Genomic DNA, 24,551 nt, shown 5'->3' with positions numbered 1-24,551 from the left:
AAAAATACAGTACATTTTAATAAATATTACAAAAGAATCAAAAGTTCAATTTGGATCTCTTCTGAAAATCTTTTCAAATAAATTTCTTGACCTCTTTGTCGGTATTCATTTACAATGTTTTACAAGCTTCCTCTTTTCTTTAAGCAATTAGTTTGGCAATGTTTTATTTCAAAATAAATAATCAGACTAAATAATCAACTCATTTTCTCCTCCCCAGGCTTCAGTAAGGGTGAATGAAATTAGAATAATACTGTTCATAAAATATCAGATCCCAGATGATTGCTACAAGAAATAACAATAATGAAACTACACAGCCATCCTGCTTATATAAAGAAATGCACTTGCTCTAAAAAAAAATCATTTCTGTCATAAATTTTGCATTGCAGCCACAAAATGGAGAACAATCTGGACAATTTATTGGCATATTGGCAGGAGATGATAAGGCAAAAAAAAACAACAACAGCTAGCAGCTGGTGCAGTGAGATGGGCTGATAACATTGATATGGGGGTCTCCCACACAAATCACCACCTCTCCTATCACTGCTTTTTATCAAAGTAGGATTACAATAAAAGCTTACAAGAGAAGGCTTTTTATTCTATTCTATTTTATTATTTTTTTTAGGAAGTCAAAAATATAGACTTGGGGAAAAAAAGGGAGAGAAATCTGAATGTTTGGACAAAACGTGGGACAAAATACATAATTTATCACTGTATTATCACGAAATCCAGGCAGTCTAATCAAGGAGCCCTGAGTGACTATTTTTTGCCTTATCATCCAAAGTGGTGGAAACGGAGAAGGAATTATCAGGCTTCTGCAGATTACTGGGCTGGAATTTTAATGGTAATAATCGGGTTTCTGATGGTATATCTTTTCTGCTTATCTTTCCCATTATCTACCCTTATCTGGCCAGTCATCAGAGCAAATTAATGGTGCTCTTTCAGCTTCGCTTTTTTATCACTGCCCAGAGAGCACCCAAGGGGAAAGAATAAGCAAAATATTAAAATACTGCATAAATCACAATTTTAGATAGCAGAAAACTGTATGAAGTAAAAGAGGGAAAATTGTGCCCAACAACCTTTTTGTCCTTTGAACTGACTGTCTTGGGAGTTTTTCTGACTTCCTTCTACCCTTCGTCATACAGCTTCTAAATTGTGCATGGTTTATCAGCAAGACTTCTTTGCCAACTGAGATTTCAGACTTAAAAGTACTGCTTTACTCTCCCCAGTAGCTTTCCTATTATTTTAGCTGTCAACTATGATGGTCACACTAGGGGTTGTTTCACTAGGAGGGATGGTGTGCATTTTCCCTCACGGTTCTGGAGAATTGCACATGGGCTAAATATTTAAATATATTCAGGAAATGATTATGGCGAGAGTTTAGGTGTGAGCAGGCAACACAAAAATCTGCAGAATCCAGTCTCAGCCATAATGACTTTTTAGCGCTCTCTCTCTCTCCTACTAAATCCCTACAGATTCTCCAAACATAAGAATTCCTCTTCCTCTAAAAATCTTTCTAGTTATTTTTAAAGAGAGAGTAAATTTGAGTAGTGGAAAATAGCACTCAAAGTTCTTGACAGTGTTAAACCCTAACGCTAGCCAAAGTATACTGCACAGCCCTAATGGCCCCATAGCGTGGGTGTTACATCTAGACAAGCATGCACATAAATATTTACATGCGTCAATAATAATAAACAGTGGATTTGGTTCCTTTAATTTAACACATCTTACTAAGGAAGAAAAAAGGTATAGAAACTGGCTTGGGATCTATCACAGTATTCAATAGCCTCAATTAGTGCAAAAGCCTTTATCTGACATTATAAGATGGGCATAAAAACATTTAACAGTTAAACTGGGAGATAACGAAGTATGAAAAAAAATAGACTGAGATGGTCTTTGCATCATGCGACCAATTAATGTTAATTATTTATTAACAACCAAGCCACCATTCACATTATGCAGTAGAAAACTCATCCAGTCAGTAACATTCCTGGCTGAACACTGCTTAAGTGAACAGTTTTTCCTTAGCAAAAGATGAAGCAAAGAGGATCAGAAGTTATTTCTATAAAGCAAGGAGCCTTAACAAAGTGAAAGTTACAAAAACATTTTAAAGCTACGGAAGTAGTGTTTGCTAAAAAGAGAGTATCAGAAAGTTACAAGAAGCATCGTTCTTTTTATGACATTAATCCAGATTTTTCTGGGACAGTTTGACCCTTGAGAAGTCTTGTCCTTATCGCCAAATCTCTTTAATTCATATTTCGAGGCAGTTTTTTTAAAAAAATAATCCCGATTCTGTGTGCTTTTTAAAACCAGAAAGCCAGAAAGGAATGGGTTAGGTCACGTGACAAGTCTCTTTGAAAGGCGTTTTGGATGAGAGGTTGGGATATTCAAAAGATTTTTGGCCACTGTTTTTTTTTCCCCCTTTAGGAATTTTTTCTCCCCTTTTTGTAAATACGTAGTGTTAATTCCGGTTACTTTAAGAGACACCAAGCCCAAAACAAAACAAAAAGGAATCTGAGCGTTCAGAAAAGTTGAGGAAGTTGACATCATAAGTCTGTCCCAGGCTGGGGCGGGGAAAGCGAAAAGGGAAAGGATGCCAAAGGGTCTGATTCTCATTCACCTGCTCCACCTCCCCGGGCCACCTCTATCCTAATAAAATCACGAGTGGGCGCTTGCTAAAACCTCCACGCGCGCCGCTTGCTTGCTTGCTTGCATGCGAGCGACGGGAATTCGCTGGAATAAGTTTTGCAAAGAAGCCTCGACTCCCAGCCAAGGAACAGTTTGGGGAGGAGGGTGCTGTTTCCCCCATCCCACCCCTCTCAAAATAGTCCGGCCGTTGCTGCTGCTGCTTCGTGATGCCACCTTCTCCCCGCTCCCCATCCCCCAGGAATAACACGCGTGCCTTTAGCCTGGTGGCAAGGAACTCGCTGCAAGTGGAAAGGGGAAGGTGGGGGGTGTGCAAGAAGAAATAGCACTCTGCACGCGCTCAGCTGGCTCTCTGGGCTGCTTTCCAGAGCGATTCATTTTCTTTTCTCGCCCAGCACCCGCCTCGGGACGGCTTGTTGGCAAATACCTCTCCAGCCGCCCGCTTCCCAGAAAAGAGGAAAAGTTCTCTGTGCGTAAAAAGCCATTTACCCCTCTCCAGCCAGCCACTCCTAGGAGTGAAGTTTAATGCTAACTTTCCCAAATGCCCAGCCTGTCCAGGAACCCTTCAAAGCAAAAAGATCTTTAAAGAAAAAGGAGGATTTAAAACCATTTAAAAAAAAAAAAAGTGGGGGGAAGGTCCAAGCTCAGATCTCCAAAGAGAATGAGCCCTTTCCAAACTCGACCCGGAGCGCTCGCACTTCGGTTGTTCTCTGTCCCCGCTCTCCTCCTCCTCCTTCTTCTTTGCCCCCCCTCCCCCCCGCCATCCCTTCCCCTCTCCTTGTTATTTTTAGCCAAGCCTTAGAAAGCGAAAAAAATCCCAGAAAAGCACCCTTGGGAAACATCCCCTCTTTCCCCGCAGCCCCCTTTCCTTGCCCCCCCCCCCCGCTCTTGGAAAACTTACGTTTAATCTGCCGGGGTTTGCTCTGTTTCCTTCGGGACATGCTGCTCGCCGCCGGTGCTTTTCGTGCCGGTGCCGCCGCCGCCGCCCGCCGCTCTTCGGGTGCTCAGGTGCACTGAAGGTGTGAAAAGGGGGTGCAAGGTAAGTAGGTGCGCGGCGGGCTGAGAGATCGTGGGGGGAGAGAGAGAGAGAGAGCGGAGGCAGAAAGGGGAAGAGAGACGGGGAGAAGTGGAAGAGCGCAGAAGGAGGGAGACGGGCAGGCGAGCGAGGGAGGGAGCGCGCCGGGTTGCCCAGGCAAGGAGCGGAGATGACAGGAACAGAAGGAGCCGAGGAAAGGCTCGGCTCGGCTCGGGAGGGCGCGCGGGTGTGAGAGAGCGCGCGCGCGGTGAGTGGGGGTTGGGGGCGTAGAGAAAGAGAGAGGGGAAAAAAGACAGAAGGAGCGTGTGCGCGTGGTGTATGTTTGTGTGTGTGTGTGTGTGTGTGTGTGAAAGAGAGAGAGAGAGAGAGAGGGGGGAGAGTTTGAGAGTGGAGAGAAGGGCAGAAAAAGTGGAGGAGGAAGGGAGGGAGAGCAGCCGGAGGGTGAGGAGAAAAAAAAAGACAGGGAGGATAAAAAAAAAAAGGAAGAGGAGAGAGAGAGATAAAGAGAGAGAGAGCGCTTTGTGGCTCTTTTCCTCGCGGGCTCCCTCTTGCTCCGCCGTGCCTTTCCCGGAGCCGCCGCCGCCGCCTCCTCTCCCCGAGCCGCGCTTCCCGCGCAGCGCCAGCCTTGGGAGAGGGGTCTCGGGGCGCGCGCGAGGAACCTCCGAAGCGCGCCCCGCCGGAGCGGAGCACAGGGCCTATCTAGGGCAGCATCCCGTCTCCCCGCAGGGGCCGACCGGTCGGCCCCTGGGAAGCCCTCGGGCCGGGCTCAGGAACTGCCAATCCGAGGCGCTCTGCTTGGCGCTCTCGGATTTGGCGGGTGCCAGCCGTCGCGCCTCGCAGCCGTGCGGGGGCTGGGGATGGAGTGCGGGGGGCGGGCAGCTCTGCCTGGGAGACGGGCGGCTGGAGGGGAGGAATGGCGAAAGGGCGAGCGAAGGGAGGAGGGGCTTGGCGAGGGGAAGGCGGCGGGGACGAGTTTGGTCCGCGAGCCCCCGGTGGGCCACGGGCTTTTCCCCAGCGCCCCAGGCTGAGAGTTTGAGGAGAGGGGCTTCCCCCGGGGGTCGTGCTTCAGCTGCCGCTCGGCGGGGCAAGGCGTCGTCTGGGCGCCCTTTTTCTCCGTGGGCGGGGGTGGGGGGGGCGCTTCCCCAGAAGTACGAAAGGATTGCAATACCGGAATGCACATAAAAGTCTGCGCCGCAAAAGAAATGCACGCTTGCAAATAGTTCTGCTGGAAAACTACACAGAAATAGATTTTGGCGGGGGGAGAGAGAAGAAAGAGACATTAAAAAGTGCCTCCGAGCCTGTTTAGCGTTCACGTGCAATTGTTGTCAATACAGAAATAGAGGAAGAGCCATTAGAAAAAGAAAAAGAAGCCAAGCAACAAGCTTATATGCGTTGACATTCACAGGGCAGAGCCAAAACTGCTAAAAAATCATTTGGGGAGTCACGTTATTTACCCAGAAATACATCCCTCGATGTTTAGCATGCCAACTATGTTAATGTGCGAATAAGCCACACCTACATCAAGAGGACCACTCAAGAATTTGTACTTGCCCTTGCAATCGCTTAATCTGTTTGGAACAACTTTATAAAAGAAGTGTTAGGTTGCTTAGCTGTACCGAAAAGTTACTTTTCGGGAATGACATTGTAATTCTTGAGATCACCTCAACGTGTAATTAATGCACCTAAACCGGTCCATGTTATATGGATGTAAAGCAAAAATACAGTAACCAATTCATGTGATTAATTCTCCATGTATTATTTAGTAGAATTAGAAATATATTCAATTGTATTCTTACAGTATTAAGTATTTATTATACTTGTGCTTGAATCTTATCTGTCCACCAATGATGGTATCACAAGGAAAGAGGCAAAAGGAAATGAAAGGGATACATTGTATAACTTTTGTGAAATTGCTCTTAGAAGATGCACTCATAGAAGTTGAAAGATGCTCGTTCTTATTATTTCTGTATCTTTACTTCTGCCCATAAACTTCACTATTTGCTTAGAGCTTCAAATGATCTAAGTGCATTTCCCAATGTAAAAAGTCAGGCTGTTCAAAAATATAGAATGCCAATACTGTATAGATAAAACATAAGAAGAAAAGGGGGCAGAAAGATTTATTACTTGGCTTGTTTGCTTTTCATGCAAAGGTTAGCAGAGGGTTTATGACATCTTCTCTGCATCTGAAAAGTTTTAGGTTTCTAAGAGGTTTATGACAAAATCCAGGTTCCAGATTTTCCATTCTGTAACAGGATAGCACAGAAGAACTATAGGTGAACTTTAGGACTAGCTGCTAAGCTGTGAGAAGCTTCTCTTAATTATTTCATTTCATTTAAAATATTTTTTGCCCATTGGAAGATAGTAATTTTAGTAGAGTTTTAGATTGCTAGTCAGTAGCTAGACTAGAATCTACAATTGGTAGCTCATGCTATGCAAATTTCAAATATTAAAATTATTTGTTGTGCACAGTCTGTCTAAAAGCTGTTGCTCAATTGTTAACATACATGAACCAGTTCTGTTTTTCATCACGATTTATTTACTACTCCATTTTGGTGCCTTGGAAGATGTGTTTAACTTGAGCAAGCTTATGGTTATCCATTTTTAATAGATGCATTCTGAAATCACATGGGCAGTTTTCTGCTGTCTAATTGGATCTCTTTCTTCCTCACAAATTATAAGTGAAAGCATACTATTTTTATAAATTTAGCTTAACAGACATATATACATGATTTCCAGAACAGTTGTAGTTTAAAGTCTTCATTTAAAAATGTTAAGATAAGTAAATGAAAAATTAAGCTAGCTATTAAAATAGACTTCACCAAGTTCAGTCCCTATAACACATTTTTGGCACTTTACATAAACAGACATGATGTATGTGACATACTGGTCCATTTGAAATTATATAACCATGCCATTGAGATGTCTTAAACATCATATCACCTTCTCTGATGATGTTGCTGATGCAGGCAATCCATACTATAACAACTACATTTTCCAAATAGAATGCCTTATACTTTATGTCTTAGGTATTTATTTACAAATTTGAACCTTTTCAATTGTGCCTTTGGTAGCAAAAGAAAACAATGTGCCAAGTATTTGTTTTGCTTTTTTTTTTCTTTTTGTACTAATTTTAAACTCAGTTGGTTCCTAGAACAGCTTACAAGGCATATGGCAGCTTTCATTGATGGACAGGAGCAGAGAACAAATCTCTCAACAGAGGTTATTCTAGAGTATTGACAACTATAGTAGCCACTAAGATTATAGTGAGTCAATTCCAATGGCAGCTGCCTTTTCGTTAGAAAAATATATATTAAATATATTAATAAATATATATTCAGCTTTTTTAATTTCTGAAATTAATACAGCGCAATAAATGCATACATTTATTATTAATATTATTTATAAATGTTTGTTACTTTAAATAATAAGTTCAAAAATATTTGTTTAAATTATATAGAGAACGTTAATTTTCTGGCACAAGTTAACATTTCTCATTCCAGAATGTAAACAATATAAATATAACATATCTATAATATAAAAAAAAACTTCTGGTATTGTTGAATTTATCTTTTGAAAATTCAGTGACAGAATGGCATTGTTTTTTCTTAGCTTTCTTACATCAGGTACAATATAAGGGATAATATTCCACTCAAATGTGATTATTTTAACTTGCCTAGCTAGAAATGAAGATGGGTTATTATTTGGGAAATACAATAAATATTATATGTAATAGAAATATGAAACATTTTGTATACAGTAGCAGAAAAATTACAAAATATAACATAGTTTCCTTTGGCTGCATGTTTCCCTAGCACTTGCACAAACATTAACAGACTTCATTGTTCAATCAGTAGAAAAATTCATGTAAAATCAAAGTATTTTATTTGATATTAGCTCAAGGATTAAAATGGGGTTTTGCTTTGTATTAATGGATTGGATACAATCCTCTTGTCTCACAGTATATTTAAAGACATGAATTGAACATGTAACAGATAAATAAAATTATCAGGCAGTTCGGAAAAATATATTACAGTATTTTCTACTCACTTTGGGATTTCTGTCTTTCATAGACTCTTTTTATCCACACAATGTATTATAGAATTTTAAAAATTAATGACTGATAAATTGATAAATACTCTATAATCAATATAAAAGAAATTCTAGCACAAAAAAAAAACATTTTAGTATACAGTTATATGATTTCTGTATATTACAACTGAATTAATACAGTAACTGGATATTTGAAATGCTACACTTATAAATAATAGATGTCTATCCAAAATGTTCATACCCAGTTCGTTTCAAATTTACAACTGTCTAGGTTCTCTAGACAGGCAACATATTTTGTTTCTAATCATGTTCAAAATTGATTTCTGACTTTTAAGAGCATTAAGTGAAAAGAAATCTCTTTTCACTTGATGTAATGATCCTACAATCATGCCCATATGATTAATTCTTTTTTTAAGTTTTAAAATCTCATTAATAATTATAATCTTCATCTCCACACACCCCAAAACCTTTATACTTCTACCACCATTTTGATTTGGGTTCATTTAGACCCAGTTTATTTCAAAATAACTTTAACCTGACAGGTTACCTTTTGGAAAAAGTTAAACATGGTTCTTCCTTTGCTGTTCAGCGGCCTTCTGTACCATTGTGGCAACTTGATATATGGGCTTCAACTTCCCAAATTCTTCAGGCAACATGCTGGCTGAAGAATTCTGGGAGCTGAAGTCCATGCACCTTAAAAGCTGATGAAATTGGAAAACACTGCCTTGATTATAACCTTTTCCTGTTTCATAAACTGGGGAAATATTTTTGACTGGCTCCATACCTAGCTGCAAGAACAATTCCAATCAGTAGCAGTGGTACCTAGTCATTAGAGTCTTGAATGTCTTGTGTTTATTTGCGTACATAACCAACTGTGGGTGACCTACCAAAACAATGTCATAATCCAAATCCTATATCCTTTTTGTACATTCTTTATGCTAAATCACACCACTGTAGCTACCATTTCTCAGATTTGACAACCTGCCATGGATGCCCATGACTGTTACTTCCAAATAAAAAGCTGTTGTCAGAATTATATGTAGTATATTTCTCCTAAATGGAGTACCTGGGGAAAAATTATGTAAAGGGTTCCAACAACCATTAGTTAGGAGCATCAGCATCACATTCAAAAAATGATTTCATACTACATGAACCTATTTTGTTCTATAACAAATTTATCATCTATCAGTTATCTATCTATCCGTTAATATTGTACTACTAACTAGAGCATACAAAACATTTGCTAGACCAATTCTCAAATATAGCTCATCTGTCTGGAATCCTCATTGCATATTGGACATTAGTACAATCGAAAGAGTCCAGAGATATTTCACAAAAAGAATCCTCCACTCCTCTACTCGCAACAGAATACCTTATGCCACCAGACTTGAAATTTTAGGCTTAGACAACTTAGAACAATGCTGCCTTCAATCTGACTAAAGCGTCGTTCATTATCTATTATCTATTGCAATGTCCTACCCAAATTATCTATTGCAATGTCCTATCCATCAATGACTACTTCAGCTTCAACCACAACAATAAACAAGCACACAGTAGATACAAATTCAAGGTAAACCGCATCAAACTCAATTGTAAGAAATACGACTTCAGCAACAGAGTGGTAAGTGTTTGGAATACAGTACCTGACTCTGGTTTCTTCCCGAAACCCCAAAACTTTAACCTTAGACTGTCTACTGTTGACCTCACCTCATTCCTAAGAAGTCTGTACGGGGCATGCATAAGTGCACCAATGTGCCTACAGTCCCTGTCCTAATGTTCCCTTTTATTCGTATCCATTTCATGTATTCATAATCATGGTTATACTTATATCTGTTATCTAATACATGCTTTACAATAAATAAATAAATAAATAAAATAAAGTTCTCAAACAATTACTGTAATCTCTATGTAATACAATGAGAAACCTGGATTTTAGGATAGCATTAATATTAATTCCCAAAAAATCAAATAAACTTAAAAAACAGTTAAAATCAACATCAAAATCAAAATTAACATCAAAATTTGATTATTTAAGACAACACTATCTTAACAGTTCTGTCTCTCGCTATCCTGGTAGTAATTTCTTCTTACAGTTTCCTAAGGCTTAAGATACAGTCCATCAGTTACAATTGTTATCTTTGCACAAAAACATCTGTCCACCTGTTCATCTCCAACCCACTAAGATGGGCACATATATGTATTACTAGTTATATTAACATTGGTGTGTGTGACTATATCTGGATTTGGATCACTGTGGCTAAAAAAAAATAATGTCAGTAGTGTACATAATTAGCTTAGGGTAAAATTAAAATGAAATGAACCATAACAGGAGTGCTGGTCTGGTGCATTACAAATCTATTTTCATTTAGAACCAACAAGTCTATATTACAGTATATAAATGGATTTGCTGTTAAGTGTGATAACAAGAAAATCAACAAAAGTTTTGGCTGAAACTAATTCAACTATATCTCAAGTCCAGTGGTGGGATTCAAATTTTTTTCTACCGGTTCTGTGGGCGTGGCTTGATGGGCGTAATGTGGCTTAGTGGGCGTGGCAGGAGATGGATATTATAAAATATCCATTCCAGTGGTGGGATTCAAATTTTTTTACTACTGGTTCTGTGGGCGTGGCTTGGTGGGCCTGGCAGGGGAAAGATACTGTAAAGTCTCCAATCAGAGGTGGTATTTGCCGGTTCTCTGAACTACTCAAAATTTCCACTACTGGTTCTTCAGAACTGGTCAGAACCTGCTGAATACCACCTCTGATCCATTTACCACCCTACTCCAGGGGAAGTATACTGTAAAATTTCCTCCCTACCCCACTAACCTGCTTTCCAGCTCTGTTCTCCTGTGCAGAGCAACAAAAGAAGACCCAGCTGATCAGCTGGGACTCAGGAGGCAGAGATTAGATAGGGTTGGGGTGGCCAGCCAGAGGTGGCATTTGGTAGTTCTCCGAACTACTCAAAATTTCCGCTACCGGTTCTCCAGAATTGGTCAGAACCTGCTGAAAACCACCCCTACTCAAGACCCATAGAAGGAACAGTGACTTGCCATACTTCCGTGACAAACTATTTTAATGTATATTTAAGGTCTCTAGATATAGTTACAAAAGGACTCTAGTAATACTAGCCAAGTTCAACTGATTCATTCAGGTAGCTTACAGGTCGTCATTGACTTACAACAGTTCATTTAGTGACCATTCAAAGTTAAAACACCACTGAAAAAAAGTGACTTATGACTGTTTTTCACTCTTATGACCTTTGCAGCATCCCCGCAGTCATGTGATCAAAATTCAGACGCTTGGTAACTGATTCATGACAGTTGCAATATTTTGGGGTCATGCAATCACCTTCTCCTGACAGGCAAACCAATTGGGAAGCCAGGTTCACTTAACAACTGTGATGTGAATTTAAACAAATGCAGTGATTTACTTAACAGCTGTGGCAAGATAGGTTGTATAATGGGGCAAAACTCAATAAATGTCTTACTTAGCAACCGAAAGTTTGGAATCAATTGTGATGGTAAGTCAAGGACTACCTGTATTTTTATCATACAGGTGGAAATCAAGTTGAGAAGCAGTAATAGTGGGTCCTAAAAATGGTGGACAGATAGTAAGATCCAAAATAATCCAGTGGTCTGGTTCCAGAATAATCACTCAGGGAGGAGAAGGTTCAGAGAAAGCAATTATGGGAAAGAGGAACAATAAATTATACAACAAAGTAAGAGCGTTGGAAAGGACCTTGTAGGTCATCTAGTCCAACCCTCTGCTCAAGCAGGAGACCCTATACCACTTTAAGCAAATGTCTGTACAATCTCTTCTTAAAAACCTCCAGTGATGGAGCACCTACAACTTCCAATGGCAAGCCGTTCCACTGATTAATTGTTCTAACTATCCAGAAACGTTTCCTTATTATCTTTCTGCACCACCTCAGGAAGCTCAAACTGCCCAAGGAGCTGCTGATCCAGTTCTACAGAGGAATTATCAAGTCTGTCATCTGCACCTCTAGAACTGTCTGGTTTGGTTCTGCAACCCAACAGGACAGACACAGACTTCAGGGGATAATTAGGACTGCAGAAAAAACAATTACTACCAACCTGCCTTCCATCGAGGACCTGTATACTGCACAAGTCAAAAAGAGGGCTGTGAAAATATTTACAGACCCCTCACATCCCGGACATAAACTTTTCAACTCCTTCCCTCAAAACGATGCTACAGAGCACTGCACACCAGAACAACTAGACACAAGGACATTTTTTCCCCAAAAGCCATCACTCTGCTAAACATATAATTCCCTCAACACTGTTCAACTATTTACAAAGTCTGCATTACTATTACTATTAATCTTTTAATCACTCCTTATCACCCATCCCCTCCATTTGTGACTCTGTATGACTGTAACTTTGTCACTTGGATCCTTACAGTTTATATTGACTGTTTCCTAGTACGATTTGATTGCTTATTGTACCCTATGACTATCACTAAGTGTTGTACATTATGATTCTTGACGAATGTATCTTTTCTTTTATGTGTACTGAGAGTATACACCAAGACAAATTCCTTGTGTGTACAAGCACACTTGGCCAATAAAGAATTCTATTCATTCTATTTTTAGGTTGGAATTCTCCTTGATTAGTTTCCATCAGGTCCTTTGGAGAATAGGTTGACCTTCCTTTGTGGCAGCCCCTCAAATATTCCTTCAAATCTGAACAAAAGGTAAAATAAAAGACAAATAGCATTGGTCTGGGAGCCAACGTCAGATAATAGTTTTGAAAAATCAGTAATGTGCCTCCTAACTTAGCTGTTCACCCAATCTAGCTCAGTTATCAAACTACTTTTAGTTTTTATTCATATGGTGTGAGGTATATCTAGTTTTGAAGAGAAGAAAATATCTGGGCCATGAGGCCAAATTTTTCAGTTAAATCATAATTATCTAGATTGATTAGTATGAGAAGCCATAAACTATAAAATCAGAATGGCTTGGTACACACAACAGTCTAATTCAATCACATGTGTGAATCTGGTGTTTCTATCAGAGTGGTTGAGCCAGGTGTCAAACTCATAGCCCGTGGGCTGGATGTGTCACGTGCTGGCCACACCCACTCCCAGTTTAGTGAAGTGGGAAAAAAATCCTGAGATGTCACACAATACCGCCATGACAACATAAATTAACCCTAACCAATTTGAATTAGATATATTATGTGAGAATTACTATGAGGGATGAGGGGAAGACATGCTGCCTAAGAAATTATCAGAAAAGAAGGGAAAAGCCCCCAGTGGCTTAACAGATAGAAGCAAATAGGAAGGACCTACCCTAATTGATCAGGTGGCTCAAAGTGTCAACAAGAAATGTGTATCTTCAGACTTTCAAGATTCTGTTAATCTAGTTTTACAATGTAGTAGAATTAGCTTATCTAATTGTGTTTCATCTACTTTTGTTATCTCTTTCCCTTGATGTTTTATTATTATTTATTGGAAATTAATAGGTTTTGTTGCTAGAAGTGGCAACTTGTATCTCCAAGTTCTCCTCTCAACATTAAATTCTCCATGGTGAGGGCTACTATATTTAGCCTTCTGCATGAGCCTTAGATGGCAACAAAGAGACACAGAAAACTCATAACACTTTGTGACACCTAATAATTTATGCAGTTTGCATATGTTAGATCATGGATTCCCAAAGAAAGTATTGTTACCCTAAGAAAATGTTGCAATATCCATCTACAATAGAATAATACCTGTATAAGACAAACTTTTAAATAAAAATGCAAAGAATGGAAATATTGAAGTCAGATGCATCAACATGTTGATATAAGCAACTTATTTTTTTTATCAGAGTTTGCTCTCTGATTAAATGCATCACAAACTGCTTTGCATTACCACCCACAGACATTGGAAAATGCACTGAAAAATGCTTCTTTTAAAGCTTTTCATAATTCCCTTGAATAAAATGAGTAGAGTATTTCAATTTATGTTGATGAAATATTGCTTTTGAAGGTTACCTAGTATACTATCTCTGTTACATAACCTTGACTAAACCTTCATCTATAAAATTAATTTCATTATATCCAATGCTTAACTATAAGACCCCTAGACTGCTATTGTCAAATAAATACTTCCTAGAATCTTTTAAACATTTCACCAGTGTCAAAATACTACTACTACTTCCTGCTAAATTCTCTGCCCCATTAAGTTTACAATAATTTATGGTATCTGCCTTTCATTACATTTTTATTTAAGGGACTGTATAACATTTAGCCTCAAACTGGTGTGGCTGTGATGCTAAATATAGGCTGAGTTCATGTTGCACAGTGAACCATTCATATAGCCCCTGGGGATGATTTGTTTTAGGACATTGCACAACCCCTAAAACTGAACAAACCATTGTTAGTTCACCCTGGATAAGCACATACATACCTGTATTGAAATAATAGCTAACAAATTTACTTCACTTTGAAATCTCTACCTGGTTCGATCACAAAGTTTTTCCTAGAATGTCTTTGCAGTTAAATCTCAACATTCATTCACTCATTTATTCATTTTGTTCCTTCTGCTAGCAGACTTGACAAAAATTCCTGACTGCATAGAAGAAAGTTCTTTGCCTTCTGACCTCCCTTTATGTATCAAAGTTTTTGGAACGCTACATGGTGTAGTCCTTTAAGCATCTCCCAGAGATCAATGGGATGCAGCCTCATTGTCCATTAATTAACCTCTTGTTCAGCATAATAGATCCTATAGGCTCCTAAGGCAGCAGCTGCTGCTCTTCGATTCAACTTTTTGATCCCAACAAGGAAATCAGAATGGATTAATGGATTTGTTGATATTCTCACTGAGTTCTTGCAAACAGTGTAAGCTCCTCTGGAAGCTGGAACAGCATAAAAGGTGGAGAAAAGACTAACAGTACTAAATTTGGGCTTTTAAAATCATGGTTTGTTAAACAATTAATAGTTCACGCACAACTCAGCAGCAGATGTTAATGATTAGCATTCAATGTGAATTAGGTCAATGGGTCATGATATTAAGATTATCAAGTTGATCTCCCATCTCCTTAAAATAATTAATGTAGCACAGAAATGTGTTTTACATAAGCAGCAATTTCATATACCATTTTTAGTGTTATATTAGATGTGGATATCCTAATATTCATCATATCTGCATGGAACAGGAAGATAAACCCTTTCAACTTCAGTTATGATCCTGCTATAAACTCTGAATATTTATACTGGAAAAAGGCTGAAAGAACTAAAAGAAGAAGCAGAGTTAGTCATGTCCAACTCTAGGACACAGTTCTCATCTCTGTTTCTGACTGAGGGAGCCAGCATTGTCTAAAGACAATTTCCATGGTCATGTAGCCAGCATGGTTATATAATCTATTCACATTTGCATGATTGTGAACTGCTAGGTGAGCAGGAGCTGGGACAAGTAATGGGAATTAAACCCATTACTCAGGTTTCAAACTTAGGCTGTCAGTCTCCAGCTGACAAGCTCAGCATCTTTAACCACTGAGCCAACATTTCCCCTATGTACAGGTGGTCCTCACTTAATGACTGATAAGTTTAGGAACCATTCAAAATTATGATGGACCCTCCCTCACAAAGCTATTATGATCTGGTTCCAAAGTTATAATGGCTACATGCCCACACACGCAAACACATATATAGTCACACAACTTCATTTTGAGTGCTTGGCAACCTACTCACTTTTCCAGATGGTACAGCATTCCACAGTCTCATGACCATAATTTACATTTTTTTTTGCCTGTTTCCAGCCTGTTCGGTTGCTTTCCAGCAAAAAATGGCGATAGGAATTCATGGATTCACTTAACAACTACCTCATTTGCTTAATGACCACCACAAAAAAGTCATAAAATCAGTTCCAGTCATGTGGATGCCTGGATTTACGACTGCCATGAGTTATGAAAACATTCCAGGCACTCTTAAAGTCATAAGTCAAAGACTATGTGCATAGGCGTTTGCATAACAAAAAGAAAAAAGCTTGAACTAAAAATATAGAAATACACTGAAGTTGTCCTGTTTTTAAAAAAATCTCTAAGAAATGAATGTGTGGTATCCAGAATTAGTATTCTATTAACCAGTGAATAGCTTAAAATGCATGTTCAATCAATCCTAACTTAGAAATATACATTTCCTTTTTTCAGTGCCCAGTATATGTGGTTCATATGTCCTTGAACCAAAAAGAAAAAAATATGTTCATTGTGTGTAGCCTTCATTGTTCCTACACATCCCACAGATTTTCATAATTTAGCAAAGGCAAACTGTTCACATAAACTCTTTTTGCCTACTTTTCTATTAAGTTCTATCCTGCTTACTGGCATTTTATATTGTAAATTTTAATTTGCTGATATTTGAAAACTACAAGTAGGACAAAAGAGAAAGATGCCGAATAAAGAACACTTTATAACAAATAAAAATCAGTCACCCTGTTCTAGAGTTTGGGATGCCTCAGAATGGCACTTAGCAGCTCATATCTTTATGATTAGGATTCCTTCAGCACCTACAGATTTTTTTTTCATCCTGTCTGCCCCATACTGATCTGTAGTGTTAATATAAATACGGATGCTTATAAACCTGGAATTGTGCACATTTGATGCTGTCAGTATGCACAAATTTCCTTTCCTTCAAATCAGTATGTACAATTCCTAATGATTATTCATATTTGTCAGTCAGCACCAGGAATGAGATTCTACCAGTTCTCACCTATTCTCTAGAACTGGTTGTTAACATTCTAAGCAGTTTGGAGAACCGGTTGTTAGAATAAATTACTGGCCTAATCCTGTAAGGAAGGCAGGAAGGAAACATTCTGGTGTTGCTTACAGAAACTGCCTCTCCATTAACCGTTATTACATTCTTGGCAGGACTAGACTTCCTGTCTCAGGAACTTCTCTGGAGTTTTTTTTCCCCCTCCTTTGCTGGTACATTGCTTGTGTGGAGTGACCATTCAAAGTTACAATGGCACTGAAAAAAGTGACTTATGACCATTTTTCACACTTACGACTGTTGCAGCATCCTCACAGTCATGAGAGGCCAGGCGAGGAGATGCATGTCTCAATGTGAGTGATATTGAATTGGCCACACCCAGCCAATAACATGACCACCAAGCCATGTCCACCCAGTCACATGGCTACCAAGCCACGCCCACCACCTAAGCCATGCCCACAGAACCGGTTGTTAAAAAATGTGAATCCCACCCCTGGTCAGCACAATTTCCTTTCCTTCAAATCAGTGTATACAATTCCTAACGATTATTCATAGTTGTCATTCAGCACCAGGGGTGGGATTCTACCAGTTTGCACATATATTGACTATTTTTTATGGAATACTTAAAACAGATTTCTATTTCTTAAAATATAGTAGAAATGGATTACCAACCACACTAATAAATTAAAGTATATGATGTTTGCCAATATTTTAATAATAAAGTTATAAAAAAAATTTCATGGCAGGTGGCAATCCTAGCCAATCTCATTTGATCTCAAGAAACTAATGGTCAGACCTTGGGGGTGTTTGAGTAGGATTTGAACTCAAAGAAGACTTTACCTTTGATATTATTTTGTTGAAGGGATGAAGCTCAGTTGTGCAGAGCGTTCTTTTCTAGGTCTCAGATCCAATCCCTGGGAACTCAAAGTAAAATTGGAAAAATGCCTTTTTGAAAACTTGGACATCTGTATCATAGAACTGTGGCTCAATTTGGTATAAAGATATGTATCCATGAGCTTTGCAATTATCAAAGCAGTGGTGGAATTCAAATTTTTTTACTACCGGTTCTGTGGACATGGCTTGGTGGGCATGGCAGGAGAAGAATACTGTAAACTTTACAGTCAGAGGTGATATTTGCCGGTTCTCTGGTACTCAAAATTTCTGCTAGCGGTTCTCCAGAACTGGTCAGAACCTGCTGAATACCACCTCTGCTTCAAAGGTAACAAGAGGAAATGATAAGATATCATCTTAAGCAATATAGGTAGTCTTCAATGTGTGACCACAATTGGGATAGAACTTCCATCATTAAGCAATGTGGTTATGACCGTGTCCAATTTTACAACCTTTTTGCTGCAGTTACTAAGTGAATCATGTGGTTGTTGAGTGAATCCAGCTTGTCTCATTGATTTTTCTTTTCAGAAACCTCCTGGTAAGTTCACAAATGGGAATTACATGGCTGCAACCTTCATAAATACATCCTGGTAGCTAGGCACCTTTTTTTTTTTTTAATCACATAACCTCAGGGATTCTGCAACAGTTGTAAGACCAGTTTAAAATCACTTTTTTCAACACTGCCATAAGTTTGAACATTTGCTAAATATAGAATACCAAACCATAGAGTTGGAAGGAATCTTGGAGATATTCTAGTTCAACCCCTTCTCAACCAGGAGACCATTTCAGACAAGGGGTTATCCAGTCTCTTCTGAAGGCAAGCCATTCCATTGGTTAATTGTTCTCAAGAAATTTTTCCTTAGTTCTAGGTTGCTTCTCTCTGTGGTTATTTTCCAGTCATTACTTCTTGTCTTGCCTTCTGGTGCTTTGGAAAATAGGTGGACCCCCTCTTTTTTGTGGCAGCTCCTCAAACATGGGAACACTACTATCATGTCACCCCTTGTCTTTCTTTTAACTAGACTAGATATACCTAATTACTGCAATGGCTTTTCGTATGTTTTGGTCTCCGGACCTTTGATCATCTTAGTTGCTCTTCTCTGCACTCTTTCCAATTCATTCTTATGAATGGTCATAAGTCAAGAACTATCTGTAAGATTTCTTTATCTGACAAACAATAGATTCTCAGACATAATTCTGAAAATATTAGGGCCAAATAGATGTCATTCATGGACATTGGCCTCTATCTAGAGACTTGTGGGTTATACAGAGCTCCACTGAATAAAGTAATGATCGATTACTTGTCAAACTTGTTCTTTATTTAAAGGGCCAGTTTTGCACTTAAGAAGCACAAACAAATAAGACATTAACATTGGAAAACCAACCATATTTGTAATACATAGTTTCTTCTACCAATTAAGAGATAAATAGTCAAGGATAACGATGGTTTATCAAGCTTGAAAGATACGCTCACTATTGATAAGAAAGGATCTGCATACAAAAAACTATCTGTAATGCAAAGTTAAACAGAATGTGGACCAAAGGTTTCTAAAATGATGGTATATCAGCACAGGTTCTTCTTCAGGATAATCATGAACCAAGGCTTGTAGAGAACTTATTATTGCCACATCAAGCACAGAATTCAGAAGCGGTTTCCATGTAGAAACAAAAGTGCTTTTGTTCTTTTCTTTTACCAGAGTAGTCAGTTTTGCCATTTCAGCCAACTCCATCAACTTCTGCTTCCATTCTTCTGGTAGGTATTCCTGTACATTTTATAAAATCTATTAGGAAGGATATCCCTGAGGGACTGTTGTTATGACATTAATATGTTGCCAGCCTCCTTTGGAACAATGTCTTACAGGAAACCTTCTAAATCCTGGCTTTTCAGAAAGCCTTCAGGGTTTGATACAGGGTTGGTACCCTACTTGCAATAGTTGATTGTTGTTATCATGACTATTTACCTTAGTATTTTAAGGTACAAAAAGATTTCTTGTCATTGTTCATTTGGGAGTATGCTTCACAATTAAGATTTGTAAGCTGTTTATAGCATTTTTGCATCAGGAGTCTGGAACCAGGATAGAGTTCAAAAGTACTACAAGTTTATTTCATGCTACCTGTACACAACAATCTGAACTTCTAATGATCATGATGAATTGGTGCCAAATAAGAGTCAGCGGACTTCAAGAGGGCAGTTGGATTTAGGCATCTTATAGAGACTCCAAACTGATTATGTGTTCGACCCCGCCCTCTGGCTCCATCTGGTCATCACCTACATTTTGGAACTGAGTGGCATTCACATTGCAGAAATAAATGCATAAATTTCAGTAGCATGAGTACATGTGCAGTTTTTTCAATAGCGTTTATTCTATAGGTTTTGCTATATGGTATGACCCCAGCAAACTGTATAAGAATTCGTTGATGATCCTTAATTTTATTGGCACCTTTAATATTGACATAGACTTCTATAAAAGCAGATGGATAGATAAGTCACGGAATAAATGGAGGACAGTAAATGTACATAAATTTCAACAAAAGAGCCTAGTCTCCGATATAAGAAATGCTGAAAAGGCATCAGAATGATTTCTCTGATCTTACTGGTAGAAATAATACTGACAGGTGCAAGAACACTATAAATACTGGGGAAGTAAAATGAAATATTTCTTTTTGCAGCAGGAAAAATATCAACAGGGAAGGGAGATACAACACAGAGTCAACAAAGAAGATTATAAGATCACTCCAGAAAACAACAGGAGGGAGGATATAAAAAGGGTTGAGTAAGAAATCCCTTACTTGGGGGGATAAATGCAAGCATTAATAACATAAAAATTCTTTAGCCAGGTTATCCTAAAAATTAAAGAAATAAGAATTTTATTGTGTTTTGGTAGCCATCCTTAAATGGATTTATTGGACTGAGGAAGGAACCCAATTCAGATATTACAATAGCTATAATTATTGACAGATGTTATTATTTGTGTGAAGGTAGATATTATTTTAAGCTGCTGGTTCTTATGTACTCTTAATATTATTCTGAAATGTTTATTCTTTTGCCATTTAACTGATTATCGGAATTCATCTTTGAAAGTGCCCTTAAAAGTAGCCTTTCATTTAAAACCCACTTAAATAAATAAATAAATAAATAAAAGTCTTTTAATAAACATTGAAAAAATGTTTGGGGGCTGCTGTAGACAGAATAATGTATCCTCTTGCAGGATTACCCCATTTTATAGTCTCCATAAAAAGAGAAAATCAGAAGGGAAGGTGATTATGATAGGAATAATTTAAAACATTAGATTTCTTTAAGCAAAACTTTCTTTATATACAAATTGGAATGCATTATTTATACTTATGTAATCAAAAATGAATGATTTATTCCTGAAGGGTTAGCATGATGTCCCTGCTGCAAGGAAATGACAAATGGAATCCATGTAGACATGCTTTGTGTTCCTACATTTAGGGAAATAGAAGTAGCTTTCCATAGAAGAAATGTAGCTAGTTTGTGGAAACAATTGCTTTCAGAATCTGAAGAACAATGAAACAGTTATTTATTCCATAGGGACAGATGTGTCCAGGAAAATGAAGGACATTACATATGGTGCTAATTTTATTTAATTTAGCACCAGTTCTCAAAAATCATCAGTTTCTAATCCAACTGAACTCACAGGACCAATTTAGAAAGTTTGTTTGGGACCAATTTAGTATATGGTTTTACTAACAAAATGTAAGATGCGTTCTGTTAACAATTGTCTTTTATCTTGCTGTTAACACTTTTAGAAAACTTACCAAGAGGTGCATCTATATACTGTGTTGTTTTAAAATTATTTCATCATGATATAATTATTTTAATTATATGTTTTAAATTTTTATTTTATATATTTTCTACAACTCTTAACCACTTGGAATATTTTTTGTAGGGATATTAAGGTACAAATCTTATAAGAGGAAAGCGGTGGGGGAAATGATAAGTGTTGCTATTAAAAAAAACACCCATTTAAACCATTTTTCAGAAAAAAAAACATTTTTCAGGAAGACTACTATAGTACAGCCTATTGTTGAACCTAACAAGTTATTAAGAAATAAGGTCTCCAGCACTGTGCAAACTTATCAAATCTAGATTATATCAAATCTCAAAAAGATAGAAGGGATTATTAAAACATTACTTACACAGGTAATCTTTGATTTACCACCGATCATTTAGCAATCATTCAAAATTACATCAGCCCCCCCAAAATGGTATTTATAACCTAAGTCAAAGTTCCAATGGTGAGGAAGCCCTAAGAGAAGCCAGGAGGTACTCCCAAAGACATTGAGGTTCTGTAATTGCATTTGAATGCCTACAACTGTCCCACATTTACTGCTGTTTGCGGTGTCCCATGGTCAGGTGACACTGGCCATTTATGACAGTTTTTGATTTGACTGATTGATTTGTCAAACATGTACAAATTAACAAGTATATGTATGAACATAAACATGAACAAAGGAAGTAAATACAGATAAATGGGGACAGTAAGACAGGGATGGTAGCCATGCTGGTACACTTATGCACGCCCCCTTTAAGGACCTCTTAGGAATGGGATGAGGTCCACGGTAGACAGTTTGAGGTTGAAGCTGTGAGGGATTGAGGCTATAACAACAGAGCTGGGTTTTTGTTGGAACCTGGAATTTATTTCAGTTCTCTAGCAAAAAAATCCCCTTCTGGACAATGGATAACATAAACAACATAATAGGTAATGATAAACAATGGTGGGACCAGTGGTGGGATTCAATTTTTTTTTACTACCAGTTCTATGGGTGTGACTTGGTGGGCATGGCAGGGGAAGGATATTTGGTATTTGCTGGTTCTCTGAACTACTCAAAATTTCCGCTACCGGTTCTCCAGAACTGGTCATAACCTGCTGAATACCAGCTCTGGTAATGACCCTCCACAAAATGGGTAACAATAAACAACCACAAAATGACGCTCCACAAAAAGGTCATAAAATCCAGTGCTCTAATGTGATGACCCACTTCATAATAGGTACAACTTACAACTGGATTCTGGATCCAGTTATGGCCATAAGTCATAAGTCAAGGACTACCTGTGATTAATTTCCTTGTTATCTTGCAGTATTTTTGAGGGGCAGACATCCATAAAAAGAAATTCTCTGCACTGGAATATGACTGCACCAGGAAGAGAAGCAAAGGCAAACAAAGAAGGATGGTCTCAGCCTTTAGGGATTCAGAATAAGTCAAAAACAAGAATTTGTAGCCAATCCCAATATTCTGAAGAGAGCCAAAGTACACAGCGTGTTTTGAAAAAAAAACACTCATGCTCCGATCACAAAGCTGCACAAACTGATATTCCATAGAAAAGCAACCATACAGGAATATGTAACAAGTGGATGGCTGTAAATAACCAGTTAATTTTTACTGTGGAGAATGTATGCTTTGGGCAATTTAAAGCTACTGGAGTCTCATTACTGCCTTCTCTCCTGCAAATTTCTTGCTAAGAGTGTTATCCCAGATACCTATGAAAAGAAATGTACCAGCAAGTGAAAATTCTGATAAAAACCATTACAATTCATTTCTGACATGTACACTTGAAGGTCACATGTCCCAATGACACCTTAAGGAAGCAAATCAGCCAAGGTTTCCTGAAAACTATTCAGTGAAAAGCAGCAAACACAGCGCACATGCACACACACGCACATACACACACATCCACACATATACTATATATCCACAAAAACCTTAAGCAAACACAATTGCTGCATGTAGGAATGGTGAGTATATTTAATTTTGATTCATGAATTCAGTTTAAACCTTGTAAGAACATAAGGTATTTAAATTAGTAGAAGGTAAATCACAGCAACAAAACTGCAGGGTTTAATATTAAGATAAGTGACATGCATGAAGTCATTGTATTAAAATATTGTTTTCTTACTGTTTGGCACAGATGGTGCTGGTAATTAATACTGTGTTTTTAAAAACACAGGAAATTCCCTGGTTAGAAAAGATGTATACACTATGTAATAAGTAATTTTATTATAGAAATAATGATTCCTTGGTTGAATTTAGGGCACAAACAACTGGAAAATTAGAACAGCAACACTACTGAAGTAAAATCTTTAAAGGGCTTTTTTTTTTTTTTGTAACATTAAGAAAAAAAGTTTCTGTGGTTTTCCTAGCAGATATTCTAAAGTTCCCTATCTTTTCATTTGTTTCTTTTTCCTTTTGGTTTGTTTGCTTTTTTATTTATTTAGCATCTAAAGTGAACTGTATGGTTTATATGGTGATGCCTGGCCCATGGTCTTACAATAAAAAACATAGCAAAATGAAAAATAGATGAGGATTATGTAGGGGAAAATATAAAATTCAGATGCATTTTTAAAATCTATTTGGTTCACATTACATTAATCAGGATTAATCTCGGTGAATAAGAGGCTACTATTATAAGATATGAATGGAAGGGGGAAACAGAGTGGTTCAGAAAGAGTTAGACAAAGAAGAATAATGTTGTGTCTGTTTTAACTTGTATAAGGTAGGCAAAAGTGGAAGACACAATACGCAGTATTAAAAATTGAGATCAAAGGACCAGCATTATGAGATATGCAGAAGACACCTTTTTGATATCTATAATTAAAGAAAATGTAGAAGAATCCTAGTTTCATTACAAAAATAAAATGGTAGTGAAACTATTTGGTCAATAATAAATACCCAAAAGAACAATGTACCTCAGTCCGCATTTGTAGATAACATAGAGTTGATGGTAAAAAGCAGAGGTGGTATTCAGTAGGTTCTGACCAGTTCTGGAGAACCGGTAGCAGAAATTTTGAGAAGTTTGGAGAACTGGCATATACCACCTCTGACTGGAGATTTTACAGTATCCTTCCCCTGCCACACCCACCAAGCCACTGCCCCACAACAGCATTCAGGTCTCAAGGTGATAACTAGGTAAAAATATTGTGCTTCACAAGATTTAAAGAAGCCGTGGTGGCACAGTGGTTAGAATGGAGTATTGCAGGCTAACTCTGTCCACAATTTAGAGCTCAGTTTTCCATCCTTCCATCCTTCTGTGCTGGTAGGAAAATTCTTTTTTCTTTTTCCAGTGCTGCAATTTTTGAGAAGTCTTTTTTTTCTACAGAAACTCTTTCTCCCCATACTTCCTGGGTCATGGGTTCCAGCTGCCCTTTCCAAGCTGAAGATGAATTGATGGGTTTACAACACATAAATAGCACTAGTTTTTG

At 38.1% G+C, this 24,551-nt stretch overlaps 1 protein-coding gene and 1 long non-coding RNA gene across 3 annotated transcripts in view; one reads left to right on the top strand and one right to left on the bottom strand.

Annotated features, from left to right (window-relative positions):
• ZFPM2 (zinc finger protein, FOG family member 2) overlaps window positions 1-3,679 on the bottom strand; it is a 345,130-nt gene extending 341,451 nt beyond the window's left edge. The window contains exon 1 of one of the 2 annotated variants that reach the window (XM_026703556.2): window positions 3,545-3,679. In XM_026703556.2, coding sequence (XP_026559341.1) covers window positions 3,545-3,584 — 40 coding nt within the window. In that variant the 5' untranslated portion in view covers window positions 3,585-3,679. The remainder of the gene's footprint in view (window positions 1-3,544) is intronic. The other variant, XM_087931613.1, reaches the window with a different exon arrangement.
• Window positions 3,560-24,551, top strand: part of LOC148126438 (uncharacterized) — a 30,769-nt gene continuing 9,777 nt past the window's right edge. The window contains exon 1 of the long non-coding RNA XR_015743281.1: window positions 3,560-3,682. This is a non-coding gene — a long non-coding RNA (uncharacterized LOC148126438). The remainder of the gene's footprint in view (window positions 3,683-24,551) is intronic.

Source organism: Pseudonaja textilis, chromosome 3, assembly GCF_049901715.1.
Source record: "Pseudonaja textilis isolate UNSWEBS1 chromosome 3, rPseTex1.2, whole genome shotgun sequence".
In the NCBI taxonomy this organism is placed as follows: domain Eukaryota; kingdom Metazoa; phylum Chordata; class Lepidosauria; order Squamata; family Elapidae; genus Pseudonaja; species Pseudonaja textilis.
Note: the sequence above shows the minus strand (reverse complement) of the source record. Positions and strands in the feature narration are given on the sequence as shown.